This window comes from Excalfactoria chinensis, chromosome 1 (genome assembly GCF_039878825.1).
Source record: "Excalfactoria chinensis isolate bCotChi1 chromosome 1, bCotChi1.hap2, whole genome shotgun sequence".
NCBI lineage: Eukaryota > Metazoa > Chordata > Aves > Galliformes > Phasianidae > Excalfactoria > Excalfactoria chinensis.
The window spans coordinates 83,040,538-83,058,613 of NC_092825.1; the positions used below are offsets into that span (position 1 = coordinate 83,040,538).

Below are 18,076 nucleotides of genomic sequence, written 5' to 3' on the forward strand. Positions count from 1 at the left end.
AAAAGTTACTTTGAAGTTTTTTGGAGAATAGTTTTAAGCAGTTTTGCATTTAAGTGTGCCTTTAGACTCTATAAATTGAAATGCTGGATACCAAAAGCATCTGAATGAAATGTGATTAACTCAGATTATTTTTTTTCCCCTCAAGATCTTAACTCTCCATTGTCAGTTTGTTCTAATAAAAATGGTTTGAGTTTGCTCAGCTCCATTGCTGAGGGTTATAAAGGAAGAAGAACTCATGACACATCTGGCTGCATTATTTACATACAGCCTGTTTAACAGAGGTAGTAGAGAAGTGAATATATGTTAGGGAAGATGCTTTTTCGACTCTGGCATCACAAATCATCATGTTCTGCTACTATGAGAGTATCATAGACTGGCTGATTTTCACATCCAGTATGTGTATTTTAGTCAGACAACCCTGGATTAAATCCTTGCTTTTTGAATGCTTCAAAAATAATTACATTAGAATATGCAAGGTTGAGCAGCTGTTCTTTTCTAGTGCATGTCAATTTTGGTATTGACTCTTGTATTTATATAATTAGATATGGAACAGTCATACGTTTGCAAATTCAGACTTGTGTTAGTATCAACCTAGCTCTGACTTTCATTTTTATTATGGGATATATTCGACACAATCTCTTTAATATGCGTGAATGATTCTTTATTATTTTTTTAATAGTATTTTAAGCAACATCATTTGAGAACAAAATGGTCTGGCAATTGAAGCTGTAATAGCAGCTGCTTGGATTTCTTGCTGCAGTATTTACCTGTTCAGGTGTCTGTATGTCCTTTAAAAAAAGAAAAAAAAAAAAGGCAGGTCCAGAGTTGTGTTGGGTTTTTTTTGTTTGTTTGTTTGTTTTTTAATTTCAAGATACAGTGCCATTCCAGCCAGGTAACCTAGAACTGGAATTCTGCTTTTTTGTTAGGTTCCTAAGTACAAGCTGGCTTTTATGCTTGTTTGCATCACTATTACAAAGCTTGGCAATATTTTAGCCACGTCTCAAGGGAAGGTCAGGAGCGTAACTGCAGGCAGGTCACAACCCTGATACAAGTAGTTTTGGCACAACCCTGAGGAAGAAGCTGTGGGAGCATTTGCCTGTAGCTGGCAATAAGGGCTCAAAGCTAAGCCACCTGACTTTGTGCTGAAGCAGATGGCCAGCAGTCACATGAGCTTTTCCAGCAACTGAGCTGTGGGGCTGCAACAAGCAGCCCCAGGGGCAGGAATGTCTGATGGTGGCACCAGTGTTTATGCAGTGAGCTTATAACCACAGCACTGAAATAAATCCGGGCTGAGATATCACTATTTGTTCCCAATTTCAGTGAATGCTGAATTCACAACAGCTGGCTGAGTGAGCTGGCAGCTTGCATCAGTCATTCCAGCTCCCTGGAGAGTGAAGCTCAGCTCTTTAAAGCTAACTGAAAAGCTTCCCAACATATCTTTTATCTTTTTTTTTTTCTTTTTATTTTTTTTCTTTCAGAAAGGAAAAGTAAAAATTGCTAAAATTGGAGGCATTCCATAGTAGTGGGTTGACTTTTAATTCTTCTTTTTTTTTTTTTTTTTTTTTTTTTTTCCCAGATTTTTTAGAATTTTTAAGATTAGTATGCAAGATGTGAATTTGGAACAACCTGAACAAAACAGCACATGACCAAGCTTACTAGATCTATAGGGAAGCAGTTTGGGCTATGCCAAACACCCATTAAACTGTATTCCCAAATTAATTTGTTGTCTTCTGACAGACCATTCAGCCTAGACATGCTGTTAGCTTGCTTACAAACTGTGAGTCCAAAGACAGCTAGAGAATTCTGGCCTCCAGTGGTGTTATGCATACAGATCTACAAACTGGTCTGCAAAAGGGAAGCATGGGGAGCAGACGTGCAAAATGATGGAGACTGCTTTGGAATGGTTCTGGGTTTTTGAATTACCATGTTTATACCATAAGAATTCAGCACAGAAGTGGCATTTTTTCTTGCAGTGTGATGAGCATGAACTGTTAAGAGGCAGTACAACTCTATGGATGTCACCCTGTGTTGGGACATAAGAGGCCTTAACTTTGCTGTGCTCTGTCTTGTCCTCTTGTGTGGAGTTGTCTCTTCTGTTTTGCTCTTTCTTGGAGTTGTTTCTGGTGTAACATCTTTAGAAGAGGCATCCATTACAAATGGTGCCTTCTAGTGGCTGAGGCCTCCTATGTGTGTACTTTTCAAACAATAGATAATGATCATTAGGGGTAGGTTTAGCAAGCTCTCTTTAAAATCGAGCCCAGCTTTTCTTGAATGAGCATCTGCAGAATCATAAACTTCTCATGCATTTTCAGTCTTCAGATAAGTATATTTTCTGCAGACTTTGGCTTAGTGCTTACTAAATTGCATCTGAGGTCTGGAAAGTAGATTGGAGTGATGCATGCTGAAACTTCCACAGGATGTTTGGAAAATAAAAATAGAGGATTTTTTTTGGTTTGGAGGTGGGTCGTTTGTTTCATAACTGGGTCTCTATGCCTTAAAGCAAAACAAAAAAACATATTTTACCCTGCCTGACATGGGTGTCACATTTGATTTTCTGTCAAATGTGATTAAACTATAGTTACAGGAAGCTAAATAAGGAGATAAGCCTGATTTGTTGCCTGACTCAAACAGACAGGATTGTTAGGACATTCTTTTACTCTAAAGTAGAGAATCGGTAGATCAGTGTCCACTGAACCCTTCCATTATCTTGTCGTGCCCAGTCCTCACTTCAGGTAGTTCTTTCAATATAAAAACACTTGTGAGACCTTGTGATGTGACTGTTTTAAGTCCATGAGTAACGGGAGAGCTGGATTTTCTTAAATGAAAGAGACTGTTTTTTCCCCATAAGTTTCAAATTTGTCCAAATTCTGCTTCCATCATGTTAGCAGGAGTCTTCAATGGGAGTAGAACTGAACAAGCCACAACCCTTCTGTAAATCCCACCAATGGTTTGGTACCAGGCTTCTGCACCTACGATAGTAATGTAACAAAAGGGCTGAGAAATGCAGCCGTTCTGAATCTGTACAGATGGCCTGCTCCAACTTTTGCTGGAGCTGTGACTGATTTTATTTTTCTCCTTTCCGATGGAATATGTGCCAAAACACCCCACCACACTGAAGCCATCAGTCTACAGTGAATCACTAATACACTTATTTGCAAAAATGAGCAGCAGGCGTAGTCATTATTTCTGTCGTGTGCTGTGTAGAAATGCTCACTTACACACTAAGCACTTCACCAAAGCTCTTGTTTTGGGAAGGCCAGGAGAGGAAAGCATAGTATACAGTTGTTTATGAAAGGGATTTTCTGCATTTTTGGTTTTTTTTTTTTATGGTCTCTAGGACTAAGAATAAAGCATCGACTTAAAATGACTTCTCTGTGGCATTCCTTTCAACCTTAGTTTGGGATTTTGGGACTCAGTTTTGAGCATTAGGTTGTCTGGAGATGACATGCTGTAAAATTTCAAAGGTAACGAAAATACAGAGTTGTTCTCCTGAGAGATTTTGAAATGCAGAGATTAATATTTGGTGAGCTCAGTTCTTCTGGAAGCTGTAGAGTATGTGGGAGTCACAACCTAGTGGCCTCAAAGGACAAGGCAAGGACCTCAGCAGGAGGCTGGTCTCTGTCTCTCCAGCTGATGTCTGTATTTGGCAGTTCATTGATTCATTTCTTAATCTGAGGAAAGGATTGGATGTGGCAGTTTTCAAAGAACTGAACGGTCTATTAAACGACTGCTATACAATTTGTATGTGCAAATGTGGAAGTAACTGTAGGCATTGTCTCACAAGAAAAAGGCTAAAAGGGTAGGATATCGGAAATTTCTTTATAAGAACATGTCTTCTCTTTTCATCCCAATGAGGTCAATGTTTTGAGTTCTGCATTTGGGAACAGAATGCCATGTGCAAGTGTCATGTGTTGCAAAATGCCCTTCACGTTGCAGGTGTAAGCTTATCAGAACTGTTTCTTGGATTGTAGAGGAGAAATTAATGACAGTTTTCCTTCTTCATGAAGTGACTGTCATCTTCAGGAGAGTTTTTAATCTCATTTACGCTCCTCAGTTGCTGGCAGTCACTGACAGTCTATGGAACTGATTTAAACCGTTTGTAGAGTGCAGGTTGAGCTATAGAAGCAGAGACTAATGTGATACTCTGTATTTTTTCAGTATTATTGAAATGGAACCTGATTTCTATGAATGTTGTTAGCCTAAAGCTCGATTCTTCATACATGTACTAAACGTTTTCCTCCTTCATTCCTTATGTACAGGGATAGGTAGTGATCAAAAACTACAGATGCATAACATGGATTTGTCTTGCTTGCACATCACTACATAGTTACGGTTTTGTATCAGTAGGCAGTGTATGTCTGGTTTCTTGTAAGGGTGGAGGTCAGTGTTTGTGGCATCGAACACAGATCTGCCACACAGCAGTTGGGGAGGATGCCCTCTTGGTAGGGTATCAGTCACCTTTTCATATGCAGCTGATCTCCCTTCTGTTTGGACAGCTCTGAGCTAGCCTGAAGACTTGTTTACCTTTGGAAATAAGCGTAGTTTGTTTCTGAAGAGTAACTCCATAAAAACAGCTTTGCAATGTGTAGAGATGATCTGTTGTGTCTTTGATCTGTGATGCCTTTGCTGCTGTACTGCAGTTTACCCCATTAGTGTGGCAAAGGATGGCTTCCTTATCACCTGTGCTAGTGGTATGCTTTGTTGGCTGCTGTCATGTAAAGTGTTTTTGGACTATTTCTAGTAAAGAGTGCTATCAAAGTAGGAATGATAACAGCTGTGCACACTCTCACTTTTCTCCCATGGGAGCTTTTACTTCTGCATTTACTATAAACTTATTTCTGGTCACCAAAAAAGCAAACCTAACTCTCGCATGTTATGGTGGATTGGCACTGGTTGGTAAGTAAGTTACTGTCCAGTCAATCATGCATTTCCCCAACAGTGGGATGGGGTAGAAGAATCAGATGGGTAAAAGTGGGAAAGAAAAATCTGTGGGTCTAAATAAAGTCAATTTAACTTGAGTTACAGGGGGGGGAGGGGGGAGGAGTTCGGCAGAGAGAAGGGAGAAAGGAAAGCAAAGGAGGAAATAATGCCAGTTGTACTGTTTAGTGTGATGAAACATGGTATGAAACATATTTTTGGTTTGTTAGGTTCAACTATCATGCCTATGTCCTCTATCAACCTCTTGTTCACCTCCAGCCTCTTTAGTGGGGAGTCTGCGAACAGAAGACCTTGATACTGTACAAGCACTGTTCAGCAGCAACTGAACAGTTGTTGAGCAGTAGGGTGTTAATCAACACAACGGGCTGCTGTGAAGAAAGTTACTTCTATCCTATTATATTTCCAAAAGGGAGCATGTCTTCAAACAAACAAAACTTTTGTTTTATTGTAGGACAAAGTTTAAACTGGTCATTCCTCAACTGGGGAGTTGAACTACAGCCTACTGAAGCTCACAGAAAGCCTCCAGGAGTCATAGTGGAGACTTTCTAGATTGTGCTTCCCTGTGAGATGGTGTCCTGCATTAGTGGAATTAGAAGTTATATAATAGATACTGTAACTGTTATAGTTTTTTTTTAAAAACTGCTAATTAAAAGTGTGTATTATTAATGTTGTCTGTAGGTTCAGTCCAGTCTAAGAGAAAGAACTTTTTCCCCAAAATTGTCAGCAAATATAAGCACAAAAAGAAGAAGCTTAATGTTCCGGACAAAGGTACTGGTAGTGAATTACTTAGTTAAGGTTTAGAGCCGTATGCTCTCTGAATTCAGTCTTGGGTAATGCTTCTAGACAGAGGCTACTCAGCTCTCTGGTATTTGATTGCATTGTTCCCTTATGGCCCTGTCTGTTTTGATTCCACTAGCTCCTGGCTCCAGTTGATCATGTTACAATATTCCCATACAGTACTGTTTTGCTCATATTTGGTATCTCCAATTACAATTACCCTGTTCCATACTCCATGCAGCAGAGCTGGCAAAGCATGGGCAGTTCTGTATTTGGCCCTGAACTGCTTTTGTTTTCCACTGCTCATAGCTCTCTAGTCCTTTTGTTTCCCTGTCTCCATGCCTTTTTACATTAGAGACCAGGTCATTTGCACTTGGCCAGACTATTTATTCACTGTTTGCTCCTCTCTCTGATTCCCATGTCTAGAGCTCTGCAGACTGCAGCTGGTCAGAGCTTGAAAGCTGGTTTCTGCACCATTTCTCAGAAATAGTCCTGCCAACCCAAACCAGCCCTCCCTCTGCAGAAGTCTTAACCAGCTTCCTGTTCCTCCAGATCTTGGAGTTCTCTCCCACATCATCCTGGTAGTGTAGCAGTGCCACTCTGGTCACTCTTAATTATAAGGCTCTATTAATTTATTCCATTTATTTATTTTATTTTTTTTCCCATCCATAATAAAATGACAGCTTCCCCAAGATCCTTATGCTTGATCCCTTTCCCTAAGGCTTAGCTGTGTCATTTGCTCTCCTTTCCTGTTGCTATGTTTTGTATCCTCTGTGGTGCACTTGCACTGTTTTCCCTTATAGGCTCTGCCAGCTCTGCTGCATTCAGCAATGCAAATATTTTTAAATTATTTATTCTTTTTCATGGGATTTGCATAACAAACACATTGTGGGAGTTGCTCGTAATAGTAACTATCAATTGTGCTTCCACACCAGAGTGAGAAAGATATCACTACACTGGGTGCCAGTCAAATTTTTGTGTCTTAATTATTAATAGACCATAAAGATGAATTAGTTTAAATAAGTAAAACTAAAATTTAACGTTAAAAAACAATATTGAAATTATTCTATAGGAAAAAAGAATAGAAGCTTTTAATACAAGACAAAGTAAAAATTATCTATAGATAAAACATGAATTTGATTAAAAGAAACCAGACTGTTTTGATATAAAGTGAAGTATGCAGTATGATCAAAGATTAAAGGTTGACAAGTGTTGAACACCCTGGCCTCACTCCAGTACAACAACGGCATGCCCCAGGAAGTTGAGCATGTGAATAGTATCATAGTGTCTAAACATTAAGGACGTGTCTGTGCATTTGCTGGAGCAGGGCCAGTTTGCTAAGTTCATCCCAAGACTGAAGAAAGGCATGAGAAGCTTGAACCTACCAGTCTTACACAGCCCACACAGGAATCATCAAAGGAAAGACACTGACATATATATATATATATATATATATATATATACACACACACGCACATGTTCAAGGGGAATTGTATTTTCTGAGTTAAAGTGGTGAAAATTTGGTGTCTTGACTACAAGAACTACACAATGAGGAACAGTTATCAGCCAGATGCAGTCTGGGTATGGCCTTGGTGTATGTCATACATCATAGTTTCATTAGTTCCTTGGCAGTGTGGCTCTAAACACTTTGAGTCCAAGAACTATCCCATGTTCTGCAGCACTCAAGCTGGGAATCCTGGTGTGTTTATTTAAGTTAAAAAATAAACAAGAGTTTAGTTATTTTTATCATTTTATACTTCTGATGAGTCACAGGTATATGTATGTTATGGCTTTTATGAAGTTTATTTTGTTGGAGGAAGGAGACACTTGGATATTCTCATAGTTGGAGAGGAGACACCTATAAAGGTTGCTGTTAGCAGGGGTTACACTGCCTTCATCTTTGACAGCTTGAGAACTGCTACAGCTCCTGTTACCAGATGTTGAAGAAATTATTTTTTATCTACGTGGACAAAGTTTCTGTGGTGTGCTGAGCTGCTTTGTCATTTTATGGTCAGAAAAGCAGGTAATAGATAGCTCTTCAGTTTTGAGTGAGACCAGTAGCTGTTGAGTGGGCTCTTGAGTTGAGTGTTCTTATTGTAGACCTGCCTCTATGATTTGAGTGTGGATTTGGTGCTAGCATTTCCCAAAGGGAGCTCTGTCTTGTCTTATCTTTGTTCAGTATGGCATTAGGAAAGGGATGGGGTAAAGGTGTTTGTCAGTGTTCTTGATACCACCTTAGCTGGTTTTGCTCTAATTGCGTACTATTATACTGCAGCATTAAAATCAGGATTAACAAGGAAGTTCCAATCTCCAGCTGCAAGCTCTTGAGAAGTACTGATAGTTGATAAAAATGAGCAAAATCAAGGCAGTGTGTCGCATCTTTTAAATCCTCACTTTTTCTCTCCATTGATTTTTGTGTTTTGTTTTGTTTTGTTTTTTTCCATATGTGTAAGACTTGAGTTAGAGCTATGCCGGTTTCTCATCTGCTGTGTCAGATTTGTGTTCTGGTGTGCTGCAGCTTGCACTCTATAATGCAAGAACGAACTAACCATGGATGGAGGCAATAAGAAGACTTCATGTACTCTGTAGAACTGTGGAGTAGGGTAAACTGTCCATGCTAACTTTAAACAAATCTAGCTCAGGAAACCATCTGGCATAGAGCTCTAGGTGCTCTTCTTTCTAAGTCATTTCTGTGACCAGAAGGCCTAGATTTTCATATCATGTGCTCAACTACTTTTGCAAAAAATAGTCCCCAAGTAGTGCATGCTCTACTGTCATGTGGTAAGCTAACCACAGAAATGTTTCTAGGACTGAACAGCAAACAGAACCTCATTTCATTTCTAGAAAGCATTCTCCTGAACATTAGATGAATTCTACGCCACTCATGCATGTAGGAGAGCATGGAAGCAGAAGGGAAACAAAACAGATTAAAGAAATGACTAAAAAAAAAACCCAGAGGGAATTAAACTTTTTTAGCCCTGTCATTTCAGCACTACAAATCGAAGGCTTAATTTAAAGCATCCAAACAGAGAGACCCTTGTCAGTGGAAGCAGCAGGGTACTGGTTTTCTTGAAGGCAGTGCAGGATGAGGAGCCTTGTTTGCACCTCACTTTGCCATTCAGTTGTTCATCTCAAGTTCAGTGCAAATGGTCTTGAGAGCTTTTAGTCTTATATAATGTCCTCTGAGTTTGGTTTTATCTCTGTTTGAATAATAGTCTGTAAAGAAAGCAATGAAATGATCTCTTATCTCAGCTTCCACCAAGACTGGTAGAAAAGTTCTCTTGAGGAAAGCAACTCTTCCCTTCAGCGCCCACTCTTTTCACCCAAAAGGGTGGGGGGATGAAACACAGAACCCCACTCATTCACTCTTCATTTTTATTCTTTTCTCATTCAAATTGCATGGCAGCGATTTTAGGAGGAAGTGATAGCTCTTCTAAGCTAAGTCAATAATCATAGAGGACTCTAAGTCTCCTTTCAAAGACTGAGATACCTTAAAACAGGGAGAGAGGGTACACCTGATCCTGAATTTTCAGCCACCTTCAGTTCTTTCTTAGTGAAACACTTAAGATAGGATGAACTGCTTTTTCCTAATCTGTTGCAATTTTATTAGTTTTTTATTTATTTATTTTATCTTTCAAGACTTTATATTTTCTGTAAGTTTTTTGATGTATGCAACGTGTAAAATTAAACATGGATTTTAATAAGGACTGCCTATTGTATTTATCAATCAAGATAATTTCCAGTGACCTGGCATAGCTCATAAAAATAATACACATTTAACTAAAAACATACCCAAGTTCTGTTCTTTCAGATGTTCATTGTTTGAAATCACATCTTTAATGGTTTTATTAAATGTTTTAAAAATAATAATAATAATAATTTAAAAAAAAAAAAAGTTTGCATTGCTAAAACTAAAGCCATTATAAACTCAACCTTAGGCTTAAACAGCATTGTCAAGGTAGTATCTAATTAGAGCAAATCCCTGAATCAGAATTAGCAAATACTGTTGGGCTACAACCAAGCCATTACATTCATACACAATCAACCCTTTTGAATTCCCAAATTAGAAATCTAGAGATAAAGCTGCCTGTTTAATTATACATTCCAATTAAGATTTTGGTCCCAGTCAGTGCAGTGAGCTTATCTGAACATCTCACTATTAGCTAAATTGAATTACTTGGAAGTCACATTTATAGTCGCTAGTGTTCCTTCTTAATCATACTGCTTTTAGGCAGATATTATTGCAATCACTCATGCACTCTTTAATAAAAGAAAAAGTTTAAGAACAAAACTCTGCTCTGCAGAGCATCAGCATTTATGGGTAAGCACTGTTCAGTGCTTAACTCTTATGAAAATGGAGTGCATATGTCATTTTTTGCTTGTCCTGTCACCCACAGAGGGAATAAATGGATTTTAGACATTTCTCAAAACAGGAACAAAGATTGAAGGAAACAGTGGGGAAGAGGAAGCAAAATGTAGACATGGTAACAACTGTAAAATAAAGGGCTGTTAAAAAGAGATGAGCTGTAACCTGATGAGTAGTAAAGAAAATAATGACTTGAAAATGCACAGAAAAGATGAGATGGAGATGGTAGGAAAAATTACATTATCATTCAGGAGGCAGGGCGCCTGTGAGAAGAACTACCTGTGGGCTTGGTGAAGATGCCATGAGAGCTCTCAGTTTTAAAACAGTCCAGGGAAGACTTCACTAGAGTGAGGTTAGTGCCTAGTCAGGTGAAAATCTGTCATCGTGTTCCGCTTCATGGATGGAAAGCTGCTTTGAAATGTCAACACTGGTACTGTTGAAAGAGGATCAGACAGTTCCATTTGTACTCTCACTTTACATAGGCAGTGATCCCATTGCAGTATTTTGTCCTGTGCTTCTTTTCTTTTCTTTTTCTTTTTCTTTTTAGCATTCTTGTATTTGAGTGATCTAGCTTGGCTTTTGTATTTGCTGTGTTTGGGTTTCTGTAAGCTTTACTGCTTTGTAGAAGGCAGCATTTCCTTTTCCTAAAAGGAGGTGAAAAGAAGTGACTTGAGAGAGAAGTCTGAGGGTTATTCGGGAATTTCTGAATGCCATTTGTGGTTCTGGCTATGAGCTAAGGTGTTTACGTGAGGACTCTAGCTGTTGTTGTTCCTTAAATGTGTTTGTCTGTTAGCTATGTCTTGTCTTATATAGTACACAGTCTGATAACGTGCTCAAACTGAAATGCTACTTTCCTGTCTCACAGCTTACTTTAAAAGCTTGAGCCTCCTGGGAAATTTTATGCTACTGTTTCAGTGCAAGCCCCTGCAGCATCAAGATGATATTTTGCCTTGGGTTGTGTTCTGAGTACCTGTGAGGAAAGGCTTAGTACACTATGTAGATATTTACAAAATGTTAAATGAGAATAGCCAGGAGTTGTATCTTAAATGTAGATAAATTTATTTTTGTTCTTTTTCAGCCATACTCTCAGAAGACAGAAATCCCATTGAGCTTGCCTGGAGGAATAAAATTTGTATATCTGCCCTAAACACTCCAGAGCCAGCAATGATGCATGAGCCTTTAGTTGGCAGTCAGAAAAGGAAAGCAAGGAAAACTAAGATCACTCATCTTGTTCGAACAGCAGATGGTCGAGTGTCGCCAGCAGGAGGGACACTGGGTAAGGAAATGGTAGTTTTAAGTTTAAGTTTAAGTTTTGTGGTATTAGAGCAGCTAATTAGGGAAGTATTATTCAGCCAGCATGTTCTCAGACCTGCTCAGAAAGATCATTTTATAAAATGCAGGTATCTGTAAACTCTGAAGCGGTTATGTCCTTACGGGCCAACTTCATTTGTTTGGCTGCCCGCGTCTCTCATCTCTCCCTGGGTATTTTTCTAAGAGCTGATTACAAAGAGAAATGAAAAAAACAGTTACGTTTTATACTTCCTTTCTAGTCTAGCAAAGTTATCATAATGCTCTTTGTAATACAACATAAAAACAATTCTGTGGTGTGACAGTCTGTGCAAAAGCCTCAGTGGTTAAGATAATATTTCAGGACTTCTTGTATCTTAAACATACACAGAGACATAAGCTCTGTTGACTGACCTAGAGGATCAAATTTAGCTGAATCCAATGTCAGGAAACTGCATCACAAACCTCTGTATACTTCTGCCATTAGCTTGGTTCAGAAGAGGTTGCAGCATGAATTGATTTTACTAGCAAAATCCAAGTCCTAAAGGTGAGGTTTCTGTTAAAACTGGACTGTGAGTACCTCAATGTCATGAACATAAAGGCTAGACTTGCAGGCTTAACTCTCTTTTTTTACAGAGGAGAAGCCAAAAGATCTTCCACAAAGCAGTCTTCAGAAAGCATCGAGTGCAGAAACGGATTGCAACAGTGAATGCTCCGGAAACGCAGAGACACAAGAAAATCATAGTATTACATCAGATATGCCAGCAGTGTCTGCATTTTTTAGCTTAGCTGCTCTGGCAGAGGTAGCAGCAATGGAAAATGTACACAGGTACGATTTGCTTTTCCCCTTGATGCTAGAATGTTCAGAAAGCATGCAAACTGCATAGCGTTTAATTTGGCCTGTGCTTCCTTCTCTACTGCTTTCTCTGACTGCTTTCTACCACTATTTTCCTAGTGTTAAGTCGACACCTATGTGACACTGTAATCTATTTCAGTATGATTCCCCTTGGTAAACTTGTCTCCCAGATTTTAGACCACTTAAGATGCTCTTTGAAATCCTAATAAAAGAAGGTTTCTAATTTTCAGAGACCATTTGTCAGTAATAGATTGAAACAGCTATAGCACACTGTTTTCTATGTCTCTGTGGCCTAAGACTGCGCAGAGAATTTCATATAACTTGCACACAGATTTTTTTACTGAGCATGACTGAATGAAGCTTGCATGTTATTTTTACTCTTGTGCTTTGCTGTGTAGGAGGGAAAGCATCTGCAGAATGTCCTCAGGGCAGAGCAGCTCTGAGTGGGTCTGGTCCTCTCAGTTTGAGAGTAAGGCCATCCACACAGATAACACAGAGATGCACAGATCTCTTAGGCCCATTGGGTCAGTTCAGCCAGCACAGTCAGATCTTGCATTCTAGACCTGTGATGGGAGGAAATGAATGACAGTAAGTCATCTTTAGCTCTTGATTATCCAGTATCATCCTTTGGTGCTCCCTACTGTTGAAGATATGATGGCCTATATCCTTTGCTGTAGTGGAAAGTCAGTAAGGAAATTCTAGGCCAGTGTGAAACTATTGTAGCCTCAGCAAATGGTATGTAACAGATTACTGGCTACCTATGAAACCACAAGGTAACAGCTGATGATGGCATTCACAACCCCACAACCTACTGTTGATCTTGTAGCCCCTGTTGAACGATCCAGTTCTGTGTATTCAGACTTAATGTGAATCACTGAAAGGCCATTTCTTAAAGCTTGAAGGGTGTCAAGAAGGAAAGTCTGATGAACCCAGCCTGGTACCTTTTCTCTACTGAAGCTGTTAACCTTGCTTAAGAAATAGTGTATCAAGTAAGAAATGTTTTCATACTACAATCAGCCCAGACTTTTCTCCCAGTTTTGCAAAACAGCAGTCTGCTATCAAGACTGCACGAGTACAGATTTCTTTCTGTCATCTTCCATGGCAGGAAGCCATGAAGTGAGACCTAGAGAAGTGCTGTCCTGAGTTCTGCTCGCATCCTTGTGGTTTCATTGATTTCCAGTAATGCTGCGAGAAGTACTGCACAAGAGTGACAAGATTCATTTAGTTATGATGTTGTCCTCTTTGTTCTTCTGAAAGTTTTTTCTCCTTCATTTTTCCTCAAAATAATGTTTTGAACCAATGTTTTACTTATCCTTCTGCTTGGGTCTTCCTTACCTACAGCCATATTTTGTCAGCTCATCGTGCAGTTAGAGCAGTGTGGCACCTTCCATAAGGCCTGAAAAAACCAAGCCAGCAAATGTCTAGCAACTGTTGCAAATTCCAGCTTCTATCACTAGGGAAAATGAAAAGGGAGACTCTTTCCAAGTAATAACTTTGCCATAGGTCTCTTGATGATTTGTCAAATGGAAGTCAGAACAGAAACCTGAATCTGATGGGCTGCGTGCTTCTCTAACTTCTACTCTGATGGCTGTTTATCATCTGTGCAACTTCTTTATCTCTGAATAACTGGATATGAGGAGAATAGCATTAGAGGCTTTGGTTACCTTGTGTGTGCCTTAGTTTAGCACTTGTGATCCTGAGCTACATTTTGACCAAGGCCATTTCACTGCACTGCAGGTGTGCAGAGCCTGTCAGTACCTACATTTGTGTAGAGACCATAACTCTGCCAAAGTGCTATCAAAGTGGCCTTAGTGTAAGTAAGAATTAGGCTCCAGATTTTCACTGCTCAAAGTGACACATAATGTAACAATAATAGCATCTGACTTGAGACATTAGATAACAAGCGGTGACGTGCTTTAGCATGTATTTTAAAAGGCAAGCTGCAAAGGAGTTCTCCCAGGTCCATCTGCTTCAATGACTGATGTTGATTTCTAGCACGTAATTCTAGTGCAGTTTATTTTTATGATATCCTGTGCCAGGGGATCATATGTAAACTAACAATGCTGAAGTAATGAAAGAGATGTTGTGCTGGGCTGATGAAGTGTTAAGTCATGAAACTCAGAGTCACCCCAGCGTGTTACTGCTGATAGGTATATTTTTGTATTGCTTAAAAGCTAGCTATTGACTCTCGTTAACATGACATACGCCTCTGTGCATTTGCCATCTTTTGCCGTACGTGAGCTGTGCTCTCCACTACTGAGGGCTGAAACCACTCACTTGGGAAACGTGTAACAGCACTTGTGTGCTCTTAACTTACTCTTTGGCCATCTATTTTGTTTTATGTAATCAAATACCATCAAGACTTCTCTGACTTTGCATTGTATCGCAGGTTGTCCTCAGGATATTTTCTTCCTGTTGCAGGAATGCCTATAAACAGAGTTAGCAGCCAGCAGTATGAGGACATCTGTGGCAGCGTGGTGTTACGGTGCTGTAGCACTAGATGTTGAACTGAATCACTTGCTAATTTCTGTCTTTCCTGTCTGATAAAAGCATTTCCGTGCTCTGTATAACGGTGGGTTTCTTTTCTTCTTTGCAGAAATCAGAGGGCCACACCTCTCCCACATGATGGACAGCCAAATGAAATGTCTCAGGCTCCAGTGCTTATTTCCTGCGCTGACCAGTGAAGCTCCACTTTATTGTAAAACATTGTGCTTTACCTAATATCCTAGCCTTGTCTTTACCAAGGGAAGCTAGTCAGTCCATGTGATGGAAACTATAGACTGCAAGCAAGTGCTTATTGCTCTGAGTGGCCCAGAATTCACTGGAAGCCAGACATTAGCAACTTGGGCCAGGTCCTCAAATCGGAACCCAGTATGTAGGAGGGTGATATTATTTGTCTATTAATGAACAGGAATGGAATGATCCCAGAGCTTGCTTTCTATTGAAGGCTTTTAAACAGTAAACAGGTGGTTGATGTGAAGAAGGCTGCCTTTACTGTTAGTCCACACAGCATCTCTTTTACCAACCAGAGAGTATGGCAACTAGTTTCATATAATGCCTAGTTAAATGAAAAAATCAACAACAAAAACACTGACGCACTGCACTAGTTATTATTAGATATTCTTAGTCATTTTTGTACATGAAGATTTAAGTTCTAAGATGGTTTATATTAATAGGTTATGCCTACGTTTATATTGTAGAATGAATATAAAACCTGTTCCAGAGAACTCAAGGCAGCCTGGACAGATGTACCATTGTTAGCGGTGTTTGGGCAGCCACGTGGTCCAGATGTTCTGCACTTTTATATTTGCCACCAGAGTGGTAGAGTTTACTGGCAAAAATTCTGACAGGCTATGTTTGGGTTTTGTTTCTTTTTAATTTAGCTTTGAATAACCAGGATGATGTGCATTAGAAAAAAAAAAAAAAAGGAGTGGTGTATGGAAAAGAAAAATACTGCAGAGAATAGACTTGTCTTTCATGCCGTGGAAGGTTCCTTTATTTTTGCATAGATATCTGAGTGACTCGGTGAAACTTTCCTGTAAACAAAAAGTACTGCAAATATGTTTTTCAAAAGTGACCTTAGTATTATTTCACCGTTCTGAAAGACCTAAAAGCATGACTTTTCAATATTCATGTACTCTGATAAGCATACCTTTTGCATTTTAAAGACACTGGCATTGTTGTAGTTACTATGCACAGACGGCTTCAGAGTTTGTATAAGGGGCCAATTACAGTTTGTGTTGGTCAAGGGGAAAGTTTTATGCAGATAAACTACAACTGAAGAGTAACGTTTGACCGAATTCAGACTACCACAGATCCACCTGCCAGCTTCTGTCTTTGCTTATGCTGAATTTTTGTGGTTTGCTCTCATAAACGCATCCCGAAAGCCAGGCCAATTGTATCACTTGGCCTGCTGTCTTCGCTATTTTGACCTACACTATTGTATAACCAAGCATTGATTCCTACCAACAGATGCAAAGTGATCAGTAGTAATTAATCTAAAGCTACAAATTCAACAGGGTACTTCTTCAATAGCACAAGATGTTTCCCTAATTCTTGCATTGTAGCACAACAATTTACCAAATTGGACTCCAGCAATAATTTTATATTAGTCTTCGTCATACTGGCTGACTTTTTGATAGTATTAGCTTGAGTTTGAAGTTCTTTGAATTAAGTCTTTAAATGATGCGAGTTTACATCATTCTATCAGGCATTCTTATTTATACTTGACTGAACTGATAATATGTTTTGGGGTTATTTTGTAACTAATTTGATGTAATAGCCATATGGACAGTAACTCTATTAACGCTTGCTAGGTTTAGCCTTTCTTTGTTGTAGCTAAGTGAAAGTCTTTGGTTCGTTGTTGGGAAACAACGTACCAAGAAACCACCTGAGTTGTAACAAAGGGTTAAAGGTTTGGCTAGGGTAGACAGCTTGGAAAGTCTCACTAAAACAGCACCATCAAAGATGCATGTGTTGGAAGAAGGGAACAACGACAGAAGAACAACTAAATTTCAGAGCCGATGAGTCAGTGAAAAGGCTTTTTTTTAAAAATTCAGGTGAATATATGAGTAAGAGCCCCTCAAATGCCATTGTAGCCGATGGCAGTATTTTTAATAAGATTTTATTAAAGTTTTATAAGTTATTTTAACAAGACAGGAAAAACTAAAGACTTTAAACTGTTGGGTCACAGCAAGGTGGCTGTTGGAGTTTTGGACCACTTTATAATTAGCTGAAATCCAAATATGTTACAGTGCAGGCCGTTCACCTTGACAATGGTACTAACTTATTTCTCTAGAAACCTTTAGAGTAGATATATTTTTGTCAAAGCACCCCATCCTTCCTCAATTTAAATTTCAATATTGTTCCTGAAGATATTTCTGTATATTAATGGTACCTTTTTTAAAAGAAACAGAAAATTACTTTTTTCTATATGAATTAATATCTTACTTGATCTGCTTTTCCTTGACTTTCCCTTAGAGAGGGGGTAGGGTTGGGTCAGTTTACTGGATATGACTGTTTTCAGATACTTATAAACCTTTTTGTAGATATGCTTAATTTTTAAGCGATTAGGCACTGAGAGTAGCAGAAATCCTGCAAAGCTTTATAGTTCACTAGGCATTTGCCTTTTGTTGGTTCTCTGAGTGACGTCTTGATTTTCAGTAGCTAGAGTTTTCCCTGAATCTACTAGAAGGGGTATCAGTATTTTCAGGTAACAAAGTCTGTTAGCACAACAAAAATTTCAGACCAATATCTTACTGTATTGGGGTTGGGTTGTTGTTGTTTTGGTTTTCTGGGGGGTTGTTTTTTTTTTTGTTGGTTTTTTTTTGTTGTTTGTTTGTTTTCCTTGTTTGTTTTGTTTTAATTTTTATTAATTTCAGCTGCTTTTGTTTTGGAAAAATCATATTGCTATTGTGTGTACTTCAGTATACCAGCAAACACTGTTACCTGTTAACACGTTGTCCACAAATGCCTCTAGAAAAGAAATTGTTGCACCTTATGTATATCTCAAGCAAACCAAAATATGATGCTTTTCTGCTTTGTTTATTCTGAATATGTTGTATCATACTTTACTGAACCCATTTTAACTTAGCTAAATCTATCAATATTTATGCATTTCACATTATTTTCTGGATCTGAACCTGTGTATAAATCTTTCTTTAAAAAAAAAGAAAAAAAAAAAAAGAAAAAAAAGCGATTACCTTAGTTGTTCTCTATCACTTATCCATGGGAGTGGGGGAATCTCATCTCAAGTGTAAGATGCAGTACTGTCCCAGGTTTCCTTGGCTTTTATTTATTTAGTGATCTTGGGTATTTCATATATAGTTTTGAGGTATACAGAATATATTGTT

General features: G+C 38.8%; 1 protein-coding gene across 12 annotated transcripts in view; it reads left to right on the plus strand.

Annotated features, from left to right (window-relative positions):
* BBX (BBX high mobility group box domain containing) overlaps nt 1-15,665 on the plus strand; it is a 122,506-nt gene extending 106,841 nt beyond the window's left edge. For 11 of the 12 annotated variants that reach the window (XM_072359928.1, XM_072360410.1, XM_072360561.1 and 8 more), the window contains 3 exons: nt 11,160-11,357; nt 12,005-12,197; nt 14,821-15,665. In XM_072359928.1, the coding sequence (XP_072216029.1) occupies nt 11,160-11,357; nt 12,005-12,197; nt 14,821-14,908 (479 nt within the window). In that variant the 3' untranslated portion in view covers nt 14,909-15,665. The remainder of the gene's footprint in view (nt 1-11,159; nt 11,358-12,004; nt 12,198-14,820) is intronic. The other variant, XM_072360258.1, reaches the window with a different exon arrangement.
* Nucleotides 15,666-18,076: the final 2,411 nt, after the last annotated feature.